At 41.9% G+C, this 18558-nt stretch overlaps 2 protein-coding genes across 2 annotated transcripts in view; both read left to right on the plus strand.

Annotated features, from left to right (window-relative positions):
* Positions 1 to 607: 607 nt before the first annotated feature.
* On the plus strand, positions 608 to 11356 carry nt5c3a (5'-nucleotidase, cytosolic IIIA). The gene is made up of 8 exons (XM_061081076.1): positions 608 to 978; positions 8225 to 8323; positions 8653 to 8722; positions 8842 to 8974; positions 9168 to 9257; positions 10291 to 10453; positions 10554 to 10754; positions 11119 to 11356. Exons 1-8 carry the CDS (start codon positions 841 to 843, stop codon positions 11218 to 11220), a joined length of 996 nt encoding a protein of 331 aa, XP_060937059.1. The 5' UTR covers positions 608 to 840; the 3' UTR covers positions 11221 to 11356.
* Positions 11357 to 16184: 4828 nt separating this feature from the next.
* bbs9 (Bardet-Biedl syndrome 9) overlaps positions 16185 to 18558 on the plus strand; it is a 175074-nt gene continuing 172700 nt past the window's right edge. Inside the window, exons 1-2 of the mRNA XM_061081696.1 lie at positions 16185 to 16296; positions 17552 to 17702. Of these exons, the coding sequence (XP_060937679.1) occupies positions 16185 to 16296; positions 17552 to 17702 (263 nt within the window). The remainder of the gene's footprint in view (positions 16297 to 17551; positions 17703 to 18558) is intronic.

Raw genomic sequence — 18558 nt, forward strand, 5'->3', positions numbered from 1 at the left:
AGACACACACACTCAGACAAACTAAAAATTTAAATCCCAACACACACACACTCTCTCTCTCTCTCTCTCTCTCTCTCTCTCTCTCTCTCTCTCTCTTTCTCTCTCTCAAACAGCCTCTAGATAGCTCGCTGCAACATTTCTAGGGAAGAATTTTCTAGTTATCATGTATATCAGTAATGCAATGAATGCACATATAGTATTAATACCCATATATTTCTTCATATTAATATTATGAGTCTTAGTGCTTCTGCCATCAGAATGTCGGGAATGGTGTGATATGCTCATTCTAAGACTTTCGCCAAACGGTTCGCTCATCGTCCACTAAATTTTGAAAAACAGCGGGAAATGTTTTGAATGGGAGTCAATGGGAGGCTTGATCAAAGGAACGATTGACATCGATCATAGATCAAAGGAAACTCTAATGTGACAGCTGCAAAGTTGAACTTCACCTTCGCCAGTGGATCCGCTCTCTCTGTCACTCACTCTCTCATTCTTTTATTCTGTCTCTTAAACCAGTCTGTCTCTCTCTCTCTCTCAAACTGAATTAGCCTCTGGACCCCGGCAGGAAGCTGCTCACATTCACATTCTCTAGTTTCGACAGAGTGACTGGTCCTCTGCGTAGACGATCTTGGGCGGCGGGAGTACGGAAGCCGCCTGTTGACAGAGGACGAGACCGGGACAGTAGCAGGACAGGAGCAGGGACAGGACCGGGACCAGGACCAGGACCGGGACCAGGACAGGCATAGGGACAGAGACAGGGACAGGGACCGGGGACAGGACTCTCTAGGCGGCTGCTCGGGTCGTGTGGGCCCCGCGGAGCAGCAGCACCAGGGGGCCGTCATGGACAGGACGGCCGTGATGAAGGTCGGAGCCGCGGCCAGCGCCAGCGTGTGCGCCGTGCTGGGGGGGGTGGTGCTGGCCCAGTACATCGTGGCCAAGAAGAAGCGAGCGGGCAAGAAGACCAGGATCATCGAGATGGTGAGTTTCCATTAAAACCAGTGAACACACGTGTCAAGGGGAGAAAACACACCGGAAGTGAAGAGGACGAGGCTTCAGAGGAAAGCTCAGTGTCATGTGGATATACAAGTACCACCAGTATCATGTGGATATACAAGTATCATGTGTATATACCAGTACCATGTGTATATACCAGTACCATGTATATATACCAGTATCATGTGTATATACCAGTATCATGTGTATATACCAGTATCATGTATATATACCAGTATCATGTGGATATACAAGTATCATGTGTATATATACCAGTATCATGTATATATACCAGTATCATGTGGATATACCAGTACCATGTGTATATACCAGTACCATGTGTATATACAAGTACCATGTATATATACCAGTATCATGTGTATATACCAGTATCATGTGTATATATACCAGTATCATGTATTTATACCAGTATCATGTGTATATATACCAGTACCATGTGTATACCAGTACCATGTGTATATACCAGTATCATTTGTATATACCAGTATCATGTGTATATACCAGTATCATGTGTATACCAGTACCATGTGTATATAACAGTATCATGTGGATCTACCAGTATTATGTGGATATACCAGTAGCATGTGTATATATATATACCAGTACCATGTGTTTATACTAGTATCATGTGTATACACCAGTATCTTGTGGATATACAAGTATCATGGGTATATACTAGTATCGTGTATATACCAGTATCATGTGTAGTATTCTACATAACTCATGTAACTTTACCCTTCGTACTTGTATCATCACTCGTATATTCTAGACTTAATACTGTCTTCTATATACCGTGTAATAGGAGTCTGGGAGCAAAAATAATTCATCGGGATTAATATACTTATTTTATTACTGTTATTAATAGTTATTTTCACTTTGAAGTAGTCTGATGGTTGATTTCTCTATTTTTTAATAGTTATAATAACGTTTCATTACAAAGCGCAGAGTGCTACACAACAGAACCAATGGTTCAAAGACAGAAAGAAATACATATAGGTAGTAATCTGTCTTTATTGTGTACGTACATGTTGAAAGTCCTTGCTTTACGTAATCAATTGTCAATCATCCAATATTTAGCAGCAGCCAAAATACTCACATCTGATCAGTTTATTCCAGGAAAGGTCAAGAGGTGAGTTGCAGAATCGTTTCTGATGAAGTGAATAATTTATATATGTTATATCATAACTGCTTTGTGAATGTTTTGGAGTATTTGTTCAATAATTAATCAATAATAACCTGAAGCCCTAATATAAATATAAGGATTTAAACACAAGGATTTATTTGAACTCAGACCTTGATAAAACAAGCCAAGAACCGTATGTATTGAAAATCGCGACCCCCATGCAATACCCTCAGCATGTTGCGACACTTATGCCCCTTTTATTTTGAAAATCCAGCCTGGAAGTCCCGTGCTGGTGCGCTCAGTATCTTGACTGCACGAGGGTGTGCGCAGGCGTGAGCGGTGCCTCAGACAGCAGCTGCTTTTAGAGGTCACCAGCCTTCCTGTCTCCAAACAGAGGTCACCAGCTCCTCAGCGTGACGCCAGGAAGCTGGACCAGGGACCGAGGGGGTCGGGGGTGCAGCCTGTCGGGGGTGCTCTCCTCAGCCTGTCCACTGGGCTGCTGCTGCTGGAACTGACAGTCATGCAGGTTATACAAGCTGCAGCATCAGTCCAGCTTCCTAACCAGTCCGACAGGAATGAGGCCGACCTGCTGAACCAACACATTCCTCACAAACTAGAGAATATAAGAGACGCAGGGACAAACATGTGTTAAAGATCTAAACACAAAACACACAGAAAGAGAGTGTGTGGCCCCTTAGTGCTGGGAGCCTTCTTTAGATCGGGTTTAGTCCAAAAAGTGAGAGACACTGAATTATTACGTTTCTGGTGTAAAACCTTTACTGAACCCATGTTTTTGATTTTATTTCCATATGAGATCAAGCTCTTTGAACAGGAGACGGAACCAGTTTCACTTCCTTTTTCTCTGTAGTCACAGTTTATAGAGACGTCCTTATAATGCCCTTGTACATGTAGTTGAACAAATAATAAGATGATATAGTTTGTTATCCGTGTCATGTGGATGTTAAACTAGAGGAGATATTTAGGTTGCACAGCAGTTAGAAGGTTTTGCTCTGAGACTGAACTGGAATCTGTGTGTCATCTCAGAGTTATTTGGCTCCACCTACAGAATCCTCCCTTTTCTATATTCTTTCTACGTATAGTGAAACACAAACAAGTCCCTGATCGCACTGAAACCTTCTGGTTGTTTCCTGCGCAAACAGGTGATGACCAAAGTGCTTTTCGTTTGATTATTCAGGAAAATTAATCACATTTTTGCCCGCTTTAAAATACTTGAAAACTCACCAAACTCCGCGGGGTGCGTCAGGCCTGATGCAAATATTATTCTTGCAGTTTTACTACTGATGATTATTAACTCACCAGGTCAATCAGTACTTCACCTGGACACCGATGATCTCATATTCACCCAATTTAGAGAATGAATCTATTATATCTTTGCTCTTTTTTTATAATTTGTTCTTCTGGTGAAGGAACGACGCTGGATGATTTTTTTGTTTTTATGTGGTAGCGACTGGTTACTTCCCAGTTTCCTGCTGTGACCTTCACAATGGAAGAATGTGACCATCTGTTTTTGATGGTGCACAACAAACATCCGCTCTGGATCCCAGGAGATGACAAACCATATCAGAGCTACTCAGTACAGACTTTTTAATCTCTGTCCTGGGGGGGGTCACACCATCTGTGTCATTTTATGAATATATGGGCATCTCTGATAAAGCAGAACATTCTTTTCTTCATTGCTAGAAGCCGCTGTGGTAATAGTTCGGAACCTGATCGTAAACCAACGTGTCTTTGTCTTTGGTTACTGTTCAGCGTTCTGTGTGTAACTGCTCAAACTGCAGCGACTTTCAAAGGAAACAATACCAGTTTCCATTAATTCAGAGGTCAGAGGTCAGAACAAAGTGAGGTCAGATGCAACAGAGGTTTTGTTTAATGCACTATTGATTATTTGTGTCCATGGTATTGATAATGAATCCATCTGGACAGCAGAGGATTCTAAACCCATCGCCTGAGCAACACTTTCTTTGGAATGTTACGCTCGACCCATGTTTGTAGTTCTGTGCTTTATGAGCGTGTTTTCCCTCTGAGGCCTGGTTTCAGTTAACAGCAGCTTCTCCAGAAACTCCAACCTTAACTTTCCTGCTTTGATAAGAGTCCACTGCTCTGCCCCTTGAAGTGAGTGTCACTCTTTAAAACCCCAGGGGGCAGCACAGAGCTTCAAAGCTTTTCCTTAGAAGAATCAGCCTGATTTTAAACTTGTGTTCTCCTCAGTGTTTGTAATTCTGTTATTAAGTATTCAATCCGTAGATGTTGTCTGTACACAAAACACTAGAATGTCACTCAGGATAAATCTCCGCTAGGACCCAACCGTCCCCGCAGGTCTCCTAAATGGGACAGATTTCTTTCAAGATTCATGATTTATTCTCTGGGAAATTGGTCAAATCTTTTAATGCTGAGAAAAAATAGATTTCTGGATCTGCCCCTTTGTCCGAATCCACGACAAACGTTTATGAATCCATTCGAGGCCAACGACTCATCTTTCCACCCAGTTTTGTGGAAATCGAAAAAACAAATGTACAACAGTGAAAATATAATCTCATCGGCAGCGATTATTATTTTTTTATATTCCTTTTTTTTGCGTTATCAAGTTTTACCCAAATCTCTCAAAATGATATTGTGAATAAATGAAAATGTGCAGTACATCTTTTATGGGTTTAAGTATAATTAATCAGTAGCTGGGGAATCCTTTACCTGTCAGCGATTAACAAGAAGGATGAAGTGAACATAGAAACATATTTGCACAGGCAAGAAATTAAGACGGTTAAGTTTCAGCAGAAGAATAATCTTGAGCCTTAAAACACGGGCGGGTTCCTCAAGTGGCCATGCTGCTTTATCAGTGTAGCAACAGACGGCTGTCGCTATGACAACTGAAGCAATTAATAGTGTGAGTCCGACCACAGTAAACTTAAGGGCCGTCATGTCAAAGCAGCCGCTCCTTCCCCCGTTAAATACACTAAAGACGTGTCTTTCATGTGAAGTCAAAGGCAGAACTAGACTTTGAGGGAAGATTCTTTTGGACATGGTCCTTGATGACCTTTGACCCCCAGCTTACCCCAGCTGGGTGACAGCAGCATGAGTGACCTTTGTCCTGACTCGTGCAGATCAGCTGGGATGTCAGAGGAGAGTAAGGTAGAAGAGGTGATGTGAAGATGTGAGAACTCTCAGTGTCTCTGTGTTTACTGCAACATGCGGAGCAGCAACTCTCTGGATCCGCTGCTTCTTCATCCACACCTTGACTTTTATTTCATCTTTTTCTGTGATGACTCGTCTTGAAACCACAGGACGTCCACATTGCATATTCTCATTTACTATGGTCCTCACTCGCGTGCTGAGGGTTGTTGTCACAAGTGTGTGTGTGTGTGAGGTGTTGAACCAGGGTGATGCCAGTTTTCTGTAGCGCTGCTTTATCAATATTACTGCAAATTAAATTTGTGTTTGCATAAAATCCACTTTCCCACTTTTCCAGATCTCAGGCAGCCAGTTCCAAAAAACCAAGCCTTAGACAAGTGTGACATCATCACATTCACTCAACAAGAACTGTGTGTCTGACTGTGTGTGGGTGATTGTGTGTGATTGACCATTGTGTGTCTGAACAGCCTGGTGGTGAACCTTGACCCCAGTGACCTTTCATGCAGCGCAAGGCATTTACTGCACGTGTGTAGGGGGAGGGTGTGTGTCTTGTGTATTAGAATGTGTGTACTCAGCAGAGTTTAGAAGCGAGTGCCCCCCCCCACTAATTGATGTTAAAGGTTTATTTTTCAAGAGGTCAGAGGTCACGTTATTGAAACAAGCGTACACTACTTTTCCTCCTCTGGCCCCATTCCATGTCTATTTATGCTGAACTATGTGTGTGCGAGTGTGTTGACATGGGTCAGCTGAAATTGTCACTGTGTGTCTGTGTGTGTGTGTGTGTGTGTGTCTGTGAGCCTCACCTCACAGAGGGGAGGGGTTATGTTGTCGAATCTGTTTCGGTTGCTGGCCCCTCCCTCCCCGACTCCTGCTGTAGATATAAAAACCCTCTGCACCCTCACAATCCTTTCTTCACTCTTGTGTTAGCTGAGACAACAGACCCTAGGTAAGTGTGTGTGTGTCTGTGTGTGTCTGTGTGTGTCTGTGTGTGTCTGTGTGTGTATAACTGTTACTGCTTCAGGCTTTATCCCTCCCTCGCTTGTAAAAACGGTTAATGCTGCAAATTCTTGCGATCAATCATTTAAAAAAAGCCCCTTCTTCAATATTCACCTCTTCTCTGTCATTATGATGCTTTGACCTATGACCTTTTTTATGTTCTACGCTGCTGTCGCCATGACGATCATGTCTGTAGAATTGTGCACAGATATTCACAGAACATGCACAGGAAGCAGCACATCTGATATTTCACTGCTTCAGGGAAACAAAACCTTCAAACTCCCATTCGTTCAGAACCTTCAGCTTATGTGAATCTGCATGAGATTCATAATCAACAGAGTGAAAACATGTCATTTAGAAACAAACCTTTAATGAGATGGGTTTTCCATTCCTCTCTCTCTCTCTTCCAGCAGCAGCAGCTTGGATGTGTAGGAAGTTGTTGTGGGTCTTTCCACACTGAGATAACTGTGTGTGTGTTTGTGTAAGAGTGAGCAGGTTATCAGAGGATTTGTGGCAGAGAAACATAATTTTATTTTTAGTTTGTCTTCCGAGTGTCGTGTGTCTGTCGAGTGACTGATGAGGTTATGAGAAGCTCACTAGTCATTACATAAGACTGGGGGGGTGTTGTGTTGTGTGTTTGTGTGCGACTTATTTGGTTGATTGCTTTACATGAGCACAACATCTACTACACACAGTCTGTTTGTGTTTCCTTGAAAAACCCCCAATTACCAACATTGATAGACCAGAGAGCTTTTATATAAATATGTAGATTTGTGTTCACATAAACAGATCTGTATGTTTATACAAAGATAGTGTTTAAAAACTTTGGACTTCACCCAACACTGCACACACTCCTAGTGGTAACTTTATCCTCGTCTAAGAAATTATATATCGATCCTGGAAAGAAAAGAAAAACAATTCAAGAATCAGAAAAATACTTAATTTTCCTCCATTCCTAAAAGGTAGACAGTTATCTGTCACTATATAAAATCATGTGACTATCAGTGCATAGGTCTTCACGTCACAACACGAGCAGATAAACAGGCTCCTGATAACCGGCCTGGTTTCACTCAGCTCACCTTCTTCCCTGAGGCAGCTGCACGGAGCCGGCAGCCGTGTGCTGGTTCTGCTGCTGCAGGTTTGCAGGTTTGACTCTCACCTGCACAGTCGTACTGATAAAATCCAGTTTCACGTGTCTCCACTTGCTCCAGTTATACAGAAACGAAGCCAAAATATCCTGGATTAACATGAACATTTAGAGCCAGAGGCGATGAAAGCTTCGGTCCCGAGCTTCCACTGACACACTTGCGCCTGATGCTTTGGCGTCTTTGCGAGTCGTCCAATTTATTTTCCTCTTATGTTCTTTACCTGGTTTATAATAAAGATGCAAGTTCAACAAACGTCCTGGTTAGTTAATATTCATCAAAGATCATTTACCTTCACCGTCCACCGCAGTGACACCGTGTTCTCACACGACGATCCTCCAGCTTGTCAGGCAGAAGTGATGTGAATCGGGATGAAGTTACATGAAGCTCCCTGCAGGTTGTGTTACTGCAGTGTGTTACTTCAGCCTGTTACACAACACCCACAGATTCCACACATCAGCTGTTTTGCGACCCTGAAATCTCCAACTCGCTGTGTTTTAGGGACAGTGTGTTCCAATACACCCAAAGCAGCATCAAAGAAATGTGTCAGTGTGTTTATGAATGTGTGTGTGTCCAAAAATATGTCACGACACGCAATTGGTTCACATTTCTTTGAACCCCCCCCACGCACACAGTTGGGTCTGTTCAGGACAGGAAGCAGTTACTCTGATCGAATATCTTTCATCCTATAGGAGGACAGTTAAAACATCAGGTTTAAATAACCTCCCTCTCTCCCTCTCTCCCTCTCTCCCTCTCTCTCTCTCTCCCTCTCTTCCTCTCTCTCCCTCCCCCTCCTCAGATGCCTCAGTTTGAGAAGTCGACGGTCCACATGAGGGACCCTGAGCGGGTGGAGCAGATCATCTGTGGGCTCATCAAGGGAGGAGCTTCCAAACTACAGGTAGAAAGCACAGGAAGTGATGTCAGTTAAAGGTTTTGGAGAAACGGCTCCATCTGGTGGAACTGACTCTCACAGCTGAACACTTTAACTGGTGGATTTACATACATTTACAGCTGGTTCAGTGTTTTAGACACAACAACGTTTTTGAAATTCACCTTTAAATATAGATTATAAATAGAACTTTTATCTTAGTTTGCAGTATCCGTCCGTGGATCTGTCTTTTTATGTCACATTAAGTTCACGTGAGATTCTCTGTTTCTTTGAGTCCTCAGTTTCCATTTAAGAATCTCCTTTGTCTCATGTTCATTTATTTCTCGACCCTGTTTCAGATCATTACAGACTTTGACATGACGCTAAGCAAGTTCGCCGTCAACGGGAAGCGCTGCCCCACGTGTCACAGTACGTACAACCACGAGTCGTGTTTTATTATTTATTATTCAGTCACATTTTCAGTTTAAATTGCAACACGTCGTTCCTCTTGCCTGCTTGAAGTGTCGTGTTGTGACCGATCTGTGCAGACATCATCGATAACTGCAAGTTGGTGACAGAGGACTGCAGACAGCAGCTGCTGCAGCTGAAGAACAAATATTATCCCATCGAGATCGACCCTCATCTCACCATGGAGGAGAAATACCCGTTCATGGTGGAGTGGTGAGTGACACACACACACACACGCACACAGACACACACACACTGTTTCATGTAACAACCACACACTGCCATGATTGTAATTCTGCACACAAGAAGCGATCAGAGACGTATATTTATAAAAGTGTGTTTGTGTGTGTGTATGTGTGTGTGTGTGTGTGTGTGTGTGTGTGTGTGTCTGTGTGTGTGTTTGCAGGTATTTCAAGTCCCACACGCTTCTTGTGGAGCAGCGGATAGAGAAAGACAAACTGCCCGAGGTGGTGGGCGAGTCTGAAGCTGCACTCAGGTAAGATTCATCACTGAAGCTGTTTTCAGACTTGAACTCAGAGTGGTCTTTCACACGTGAAGCAGCAGCAGGTTGTCGGGAACAATCAGGCGAGGGGCGGAGCCTGTCGAGTAGGGATGGGGGAAAAAATCGATTCAGTTACAAATCGCGATTCTTGTGAATGAAGATTTTAAATAAAACATTTTTTTTTATTTTTTAAAAACATATTTATTGGTTTATACCGGGGGGATATATTGGGGGAGCAACATCACCCCAGAGCATGTTGACCGGCTCTTGTTTTTGCACAAGAATCTAAACATACCCAAGCACTAGCTTTGCATTGGCTACATGCAAACAACAATAGCCTACTTTTTGTTTATTTCAAAGTTTATATTTTAAGTAAACTTTTATTCATTCTATTTAATTTATCTTTTATTTATTGTTTAAAAGTAGCCTAAGTGGCATACATTTCTTAATCTGTCAGTTTGTGTGCAGTTGACAGGGGCTATAAAATAATAGGGCACATTTTTATTTATTTTCTCTATTGGCTGCCCGGCAGTCGTTAAGTTAATGTTAATATTTGAAATAAAACTGGTAAAGCTCTAAGTGAATTTGACTGTGTTGTATTTGAAGGTATGATTCAACATCCAGTATTTAAAAAAAAAAGAATAACCAAAAGAAATCCCAGGAAATCGTAATATCGAATCGCAATACCCACAGAAATCGCAATACATATCGTATCGCCACCTAAGTATCGTGATAGTATCGTATCGGGAGGTCCCTGCCGATTCCCGTCCCTACTGTCGAGCAGCAGGAGGCGGGACATGACGTTTTATCGTTTCAGACATTTTCCTTGTGTATTCTCACATCGGCTCACTTCGGACATTATCCATAGTTTTAACAAGGGGGCTGTTAAGAAGAATTCCAGATAATGTCCAAAGCAACTGGTTCATTTCTGTTCTTCTTCCAGGAGAATGTGTGGACCTGAATGTCTGAACCCGGCTGAATTAAACTGTGTTTCCTCTGGGACTGATGTGTCTGTGCTGGTTTTCAGAGAAGGCTTCGAGCAGTTCTTCGACCGCCTGCAGCAGCACAATGTACCCGTCTTCATCTTCTCCGCCGGCCTCGGGGACGTCCTGGAGGAAATCATCCGCCAGGCCGGAGTCTACCACCCCAACGTCAAGGTGGTCTCCAACTTCATGGACTTCGATGATAACGTGAGTCCTGCAGAGAAAGAGACACTCCATCTTTACGCTGGTGCCTCCGCTTCAATGAGATAAAGAAATAAACGTATTGGTTCTGCTCTCCGTCCCACAGGGCGTCCTGAAGGGTTTCAAGGGAGAGTTGATCCACGTGTACAACAAACACGACGGCGCCCTGCGGAACACAGAGTACTTCAAGCAGATGAAGGAATACTGCAACATCATCTTGATGGGGGACTCGCTGGGGGACCTCAGCATGGCCGACGGAGCGCCCAACGTGGAGAACATGCTCAAGATCGGCTTCCTCAACGACAAGGTGCAGCCAGACGCTCTTCAATATCAGATCCCTAAATATATTCTCTGAGAAATCAACAAACATGTTTAAACACCTTATCTCACAATGTTCAAGAAAGTGGAAAATAAAAGGTCCCGTCCTAAAAGTGAATATCTTTCACGGTTCATGCCCCAATCCTCACTTGTGTAGTTTTTCCATGATCCTGATGTATATTACTTTCTTGGCAGAGGTAATACAACTTTCAAAAATTATTAAAATAGCCTTAATTATTATAAAGAATTCCTGTTTCTTATTTCTGCTGTGTCTCCATGGTGACGGCTGCAGTAGGTTGAAGATACAAACTGTGAAACGCCTCCTGACTCTTTCCTCCTCTCTCATCCTGCAGGTCGAGGAGCGATTGGACAAATATATGGACTCTTATGACATTGTCCTGGTGAAGGATGAAACTCTGGAAGTGCCCAACGCCATCCTCCAGAAGGTTCTATAACTCCTCCCACAAGCCCCCCCCCCCAGGAGCAGTCCCTACTCCTCTTCCTCCCAGTCCTGCGGCCTGTCTGTTAACAAACACCGTCATTAACACTGGTTCCAGGTGCAGACTGGTCCCTGTTGAATTCTCCACTCATCTTCAGACCCCCCCCCCCCCCCCCCACACACACACACACACCTGATGGAAGCCTTTATTAAAGCCCCCCGAGAATGAACAGTTTTAAGTTTGCACGCACCAGCAGCAGCCGTTTGATTTCTGACGTTTTTCCTTCTGAGTCATTAAAACGTCGAAGAAAAACCAAAAGTGAGTTTTTAGAAAAACATATTCTCCATTTTTCTAATTTGCACATTATCGTTAACATTATTATTCCTGGTTTTTATTTTGCCTATGGTGATGTTTTTAAACCATAGATCAGGTGCCCACAGATATACAGTGTTTTTCTTCTACTTTTCCCAGCATGCACCTCCTGTCTGTTTTCTATACGCTGCAGTGTCGTGGGAGAAGTTCAGACAAGAACAAAGGACTCTGGGAAATGTGACTCATGTAGGAATTTGAATGTGTTGCCTGGTGACAGCAGCAGTTCACAGTACCAACCCCCCCGACACAGTACTGGTTTAATGAGACGGAGGATTCACATCACCAGAGGGAAACGAATGAATCGGAACCTCCAGTGTGTTTGTGTGGGAACCGGTTCATGCACTGAAACGCAATGTTTACACAAGACTGTTTGAATCCCAGCGTTTTCTCATTTAGATTCGGATCAACACACGAGAGACAGGAATCGAGAGATTCACGTCATATTTTGAATTGTTTATTTGTGAGCCTCAATAATCCAGGGTTCTCCTCGTCAGTGTTGCTCCAAAGTTAAAAAAGGGAATAAATAACTTGACCTCTAGTTGAACAGCAGGAACCACAAGAGTGAGAGAAGCCCCTTCCTGCAATTTCTCATTAAAAATGAAATGATGGGATATCACAGTCTATCTCTAGGGTTGTTTAAGGCGACATGAGGAGACTCACTCTGTGGCCCAGTTAAACCATCTGTCCTCCTGTGGCTGAAACTCAACCCTACCTCTGAAGCAAATTTTAATTTGGTGAGGTTCAAAGCTAAAACGACACGTTCTCACTTTGTCTCATGTTGTGTTGTTGAATGTTCTTTTTTGGGACTTTGTGTTTGTTTTTAAATGTGCTGCTATCACCCGCATGTTGCCTTTTCTTAATGTTAAATTTATGTCAAAGAATATAAATATATATATATATATATATATATATATATATATATATATATATTTATATTGATATATAAATAAATAAATATATATATCAATAAAATGGGAATACTGTCATACTGTATATGTGGGCATCATATGGAAATGTATATTACTTCATGGCATTTGGAGATATTTCCAGTATAGACCGGTGTGTGTGTATTTTTATAAGTTTTCTTTTCTTCTTTGAACGTGTGAACTGAAAATGCAATAAAAATTCATTTTGTGAAACTCGACTGGATCAACCTTAGACGGCCTTCGGGGCTCTGTGCTTTTTAAAGGTGCCGTCAATTACATGACGTAGAAACTACACAGGGAACTTTGGAATCAGTGTCGTACAGTGTGAAGAAGAACTTTATCAGGTATTTTATCCACTAAATTATAAAAAAACGGACTCTTTCACATCTGGTTATTGAAATGTTTTGGATTTAATTGCATTTCCACTTCATATGACACAAATGTACCATGTATATAAAGCTACCAATGCAAAAACACATGTCCTGCGTAGAAATAAACGTATTTAAACTACAAGAACTGAGCAGCTGGAAGTGTCGGATTAAAAATACTTTGATAAACAATAATAGAATGTATATTTGAATGTCAAATCTGATGAATAGAAAGTACAACATTTCTCCAAAACAGTGAGGTAGCAGTACGTTAAAAAGGTGTTAGAATTTTCTGTGCTCCTTTTTATCCCCAGTATTTATATTGAGTTACTTCAACTTGAATGTGATTTGTTTGTCAAAGGGTAAGATTGTCACTGCGGGTGTGAGAGGTCTGGGTTAAAATCCCATAACGAGCCCATGGTTTTGCTGATTAAATATTTTGATGCATGATATATTAAATTCCTATTGATCATCAAAGCAGATCTGGATGAAAACGTCATCTGTGGATCATGGATCCTCCTGGAACTGCCAATTAAACTGAACTCTATTCAAGTTGGTGTCAGTCAAAGTTTATTAATTTTCCTCTTATGATGATGGAAGGTGAAAATCCCCAAAACACAGAAAAGAGGAAAACCTTGATGAAAAGAAATGTAAACTACAATAAGATAAGATAAGTTATGTTAAAATTAGATAAGATAAGTTAACATAAGATAAAATAAGTTAAGATAGTATTTTATTAATCCCATCAAGGGGAAGTTTGGAATATTACAGCATCAAGTGTCAGAAAAAGGAGAGTTAAACCTTTTTAAAGGTAAGTCATAGCAAGAAAAATGCAAGGAAATATAAAAAATACAGAATAATACAAATGTCATTAAAACAAATTAAAAAGAGGATTGACTTTTGCACAGTTATACCATAATATGTGTGTATTAATATAATGTGTATTTTTAATGTACATGAAAACCGGCCCCGGTGTAAGAACTCGGTTTCCCGTCGGCCCCCGGGGCTTCCGGTCCTGCGCACTGGCCCCGGCTTCCCCTCGCAGCGTCAGTGTCATGACAACAGCAGCAGAGAAATGTGATTTGTGTCTGAAGCTCAAACTCTGACGTAGAGGAGACAACCGACCGGGAACCGACCGGTGCTTACCGGAGACACACACCGGAGACACACCGACACACACCGGAGACTCACACCGGAGACACACACCGGAGACACACACCGGGGACACACACCGGGGACACACACCGACCCCTGTGCCGCCGGAGAGCCGCCCCGGTGCCCAGGTAACTTCCAGCTAGCTGATTAGCTGCTAAGCTAAAGTCCACTCAGCGTGTTACCGTTAGCTCTGAGCTCACTGAGTGTGTGTTTGTGTGTGTCTGTGTGTGTGTGTGACTGCAATCTGCTTCTGGACGTGTGTGTGTCTGTGTGTGACAAACAGTTGCACGCATGGACACACAGGTGAGTGTTAAAGTCCTGGAGACACAAAGTGCAACACAACTGTTGATTTCTGGTTCTCCTCCTGATCTGAGTCTGAACCCACATGGAGCCAGAGTCCAGGTTCTCTCCTGGATCAACTGAGACTCTTCAGCTGGAGATGACTGCTCCTGGTTCAAGGATCTGTTTATTATAATAATAATAATGTTTTAATAATCCAGGTGGAAGCAGCTTGTGCTGCAGGAGCTGCAGGGAAGAGATAACTGTTTGGAACGATAGCTAATAGACAAAGATTCAAACACACACCAATTAACAAGGAGGAAGATGGATAGACGGAGAGACAGACGAATAGATAGATAGATAGATAGATAGATAGATAGATAGATAGATAGATAGATAGATAGATAGATAGATAGATAGATAGTTAGATAGTTAGATAGATAGTTAGATAGTTAGATAGATAGATAGATAGATAGATATATAGACGGATAGATGGATAGATAGACGGATAGATAGATAGATAGATAGATAGATAGATAGATAGATAGATAGATAGACAGACGAATAGACGGAAAGACAGACTAATAGATAGATAGATAGATAGCGAGACGGACAAATAGATAGATAGATAGAAGGGTAGATAGATGGATAGATAGATAGATAGATAGATAGGTAGATAGACGGACAAATAGATAGATAGAAGGATAGATAGATAGATAGATAGATAGATAGATAGATAGATAGATAGATAGATAGATAGATAGATAGATAGATAGATAGATAGATAGATAGAAGGATAGATAGATAGATAGATAGACAGACAAATAGATAGATAGAAGGATAGATAGATGGATGGATATATTGATTCCAATCTCAGATAATCTGGTCTTCCAGCAGCAATGTAGCCGGATCATTCAAAATATAATAATATAGCAACATGTTCCACAAAACTAAACAAAAAGTAATGGATACAAACATTAAATCACAATGAATGAATGTATATTTGTCAACAGGAAGGAGACTTATAAGTTATGAAATAATAAGACACATCAAACTAATAAAAATAAAAGTAAAAATGTGAAAATGAAAGGTGCAGCTCAGCAGGTTTAGTTTTAATAGATGATAGAATTGGAGAAACCTCAGATTCAGGATCATATTCCAGTGATATGAAGCAACAGAGCTAAAAAGCATATTCACCAGTTACAGCTCACCTGACCTGACTGGTTCATATTTCATCATCTGAAATAAATCCATACTTCGGATATGGGCTATTTCTCAATGTTAAAGATTGTTAACATACTGATATTAATATACATTTCTTCTGTCGCTCCATGTCCGTATTTTAACACTCGACAATCCTTGTATTTATTAGGATAAACAGTTCAATTTCAAACCAACAAATGTTTTATTTTATTTCAAGTGTATCAATGTTTATCTTTTTGAACAGACCCCCCTTTACGAAATTGATATCTTTAATATCTTGGTAGTAGAAGATGTGATTTCCCTTTAAAAGCGGCTCAGGTCTGTATCTTAGATGGAAAGGAGGGATTCTCTGGTTCTGGATTAGCTGCCCGTTCCACCTGCTCAGCACTTAGCATAAAGAAAAGCTGCTTGCACCCACCCGCCCCCCCCCCCCCCACTCCTCACCCCCCCGTCCCCGCTCACACTCAATCCTGGGATCACGTGACCTGCTCTCTAGCTCTGCCATTGGCTGTGTGGTGCACAGAGCATTGAGCATTTAGGAGGAAATTGAATGAGAAATGTTAAATGACACTTTACACCACGAATGACTCAAATCAACATGTGTGTGTATGTGACGTTCACAGCAGAATAATTCTAACCTCTCCTGTCTTTCTGTCTCTGTCCACTCAGAGGCAGCATGTCTCTGTTCAAAGCCCGTGATTGGTGGTCGGCAGCGCTCGGCGAGGGCGAGGAGTTCGACCAGGGATGCCTGTGTGTCGGAGACGTGGACAACAGCGGCAGCGGACATGGTCAGTGTGTAGAGAAGAGGGGAAACACTAGAGTGCAGGACCTCATCTAAAGTCTGTCACATTCACTTTGCTCTAGAGCCGCTCTCATGCACCGACTGAACTCGCTGAACGCAAATGTCTGAGTCAGCTGCTCCAGACGTTCTCTGGAGTTTTTCCTGCCAGCATCTGATTCACGTGCCCACAGAATGTCCCAGTGAGAACCGTGGGAAAATACTGCAGGAAAAGCTCCAGAAACATTGACTTTTAACAAAGGACAAAACACAACAAAACTAAGAAAAAGGACACAAACTCATCAGGTTGATAAATGTGAGCCACAGATGAAGATGCTCACTTGGAAAGAAATTTTGATGATAAGAACCTACGTCCTGTAAATTCTGTAAATAAAAGCACAAACTTTCCACAGCAGAGTTCATACGTCATGTCCTGCTTCCTGCTGCTCTACAGGCTCCGCCCCTCCCCTGAATGTTCCCCACTGTTTGACATATGTATTAGATTAAATGTATTTATTGTTTTAAAAAGTCTTTATCTTGTTCAAACGTGCAGAAATCCTGTTAGTTGAAATAACATTAATCCTCACATTGTTCTCTGTGTCAAGATTTCAGGAGTATTTATTTGAACTTTAAATTAAATAAAATCAAATCAAATCAAAGTTTATTGTCACATGCACCAATGACAGCGTCATTGGAGCAGTGAAATTCTTGGGACATGGCAGTCAGCATCTATGCAGGCAGCATCTACACAGTAGACGGGCTTTACAAAAATTTAAAAAAGAATTGACATACCATATAACATATAACATATAACGTATAACATATTAAAATATTAAAATGAAGCAGAAAAATATTAAAATGAAGCAGATGTTTACCGGGTGGAGTGGGGAATATTAAATTAAAACAAAACAAAAAAACAAAAAAACAAAAAATATGAATATATATGTAGTAAGTACGTAGTAAGTGGGACCTGTGATCTTTTGACCTGGCAGGCAAGGGCTTTACAAAATAAAAATAACATAACATATAACATATAACATATAACATATAACATATAACATAAACATATAACATATAACATAAACATATAACATATAACATATAACATATAACATAGCAAAGCAAAAAGAAGCAGCAGTTAGCAATTAGTCAAATATGTGTTGATATAAATAAAGAATAAGTCTTGTGTGTGCTCATTGAGATCTTCTTCTCTGAGCAGCCGGTGTAATAACCTCCTTCTTTCCTCTGTGATTATAACCTTGCAGACAAAGTGGTGGTGGGCAGCTACATGGGAATGCTGCGTATCTTCTTCCCTCATGTCAGTAAGTCCAGCGAGGCAGGTGAGGCCGACGCCCAGCTCCTGGAGGTCCAGCTGCAAAACGCCATCATCCAGGTGGAAGTGGGCAAGTTCGTCTCGTGAGTAGATCTGAAACCAGCCGGGGCCGGGGACGCCACGGGGTTAGAGAGGAGGTTTACTTCACTCATGCACTGGATTGTGGGTAACAGGACCCAGTTCATTTTAATCTGGTTCGTAGTAGATGTTTGATGGATTTGGAATCCTTATACCTTTACTAAGCAGGTTATGTTTTCATTGCATCTCCATTTTGTTGGAGCTCTAACGTCGACACTAATGAAACCATCGGTTCTATTATTAGCTTCCGTGCTGCGGTGGCTCTCCTGATAAATCAATCATCTCCGATCTTTGCTCTAACACCAGGATCACTGATGCAGTTGCTAATCTCTCTTTCCCCATTGGCTGCCATCCTGCGTGCTGGGCCTCACATGTGTCGGCCCAATTAGCATTAGCCTAATGTCTTCTGCCAGGGAGCTAACTTAAATCACCGTCGCATGAATTGAGGTTTGTTGTATCAAGAAGGTCAGAGGTCGTCGTTGGCGAGGAGGAATTAAACCCGTGAGCTTTAGATTACAGAGCCGCTCCACCGGCCACCCTGACGACCATATCTCTGTTTCACATGTGAGCCGCTGCCCAGGAATTAATCACAGGTCTCTCTGAAACTCTATGTCATGACCTTCTGTGAGTTATAAGCATTCATGTAATAACTTATAATAGAGCCTTACGTTCAGCTGCCAGGCAGAACCACCCATTCATAACTCATCACACCGCTTTCTCATTCCTAGAGAAACCCTCCCTGCTGCAACCTACCACCACATTAACATGTCTTTTTTCTGCTGCTCTGCATGCGAGTCCAAAACCGCCACGTCGGGAGTTTCTCAACCGCCCGGAGATTTATCGTGATCCATCAGTCGCCCG

This window comes from Limanda limanda, chromosome 11, assembly GCF_963576545.1.
Source record: "Limanda limanda chromosome 11, fLimLim1.1, whole genome shotgun sequence".
Classification (NCBI taxonomy): Eukaryota; Metazoa; Chordata; class Actinopteri; order Pleuronectiformes; family Pleuronectidae; genus Limanda; species Limanda limanda.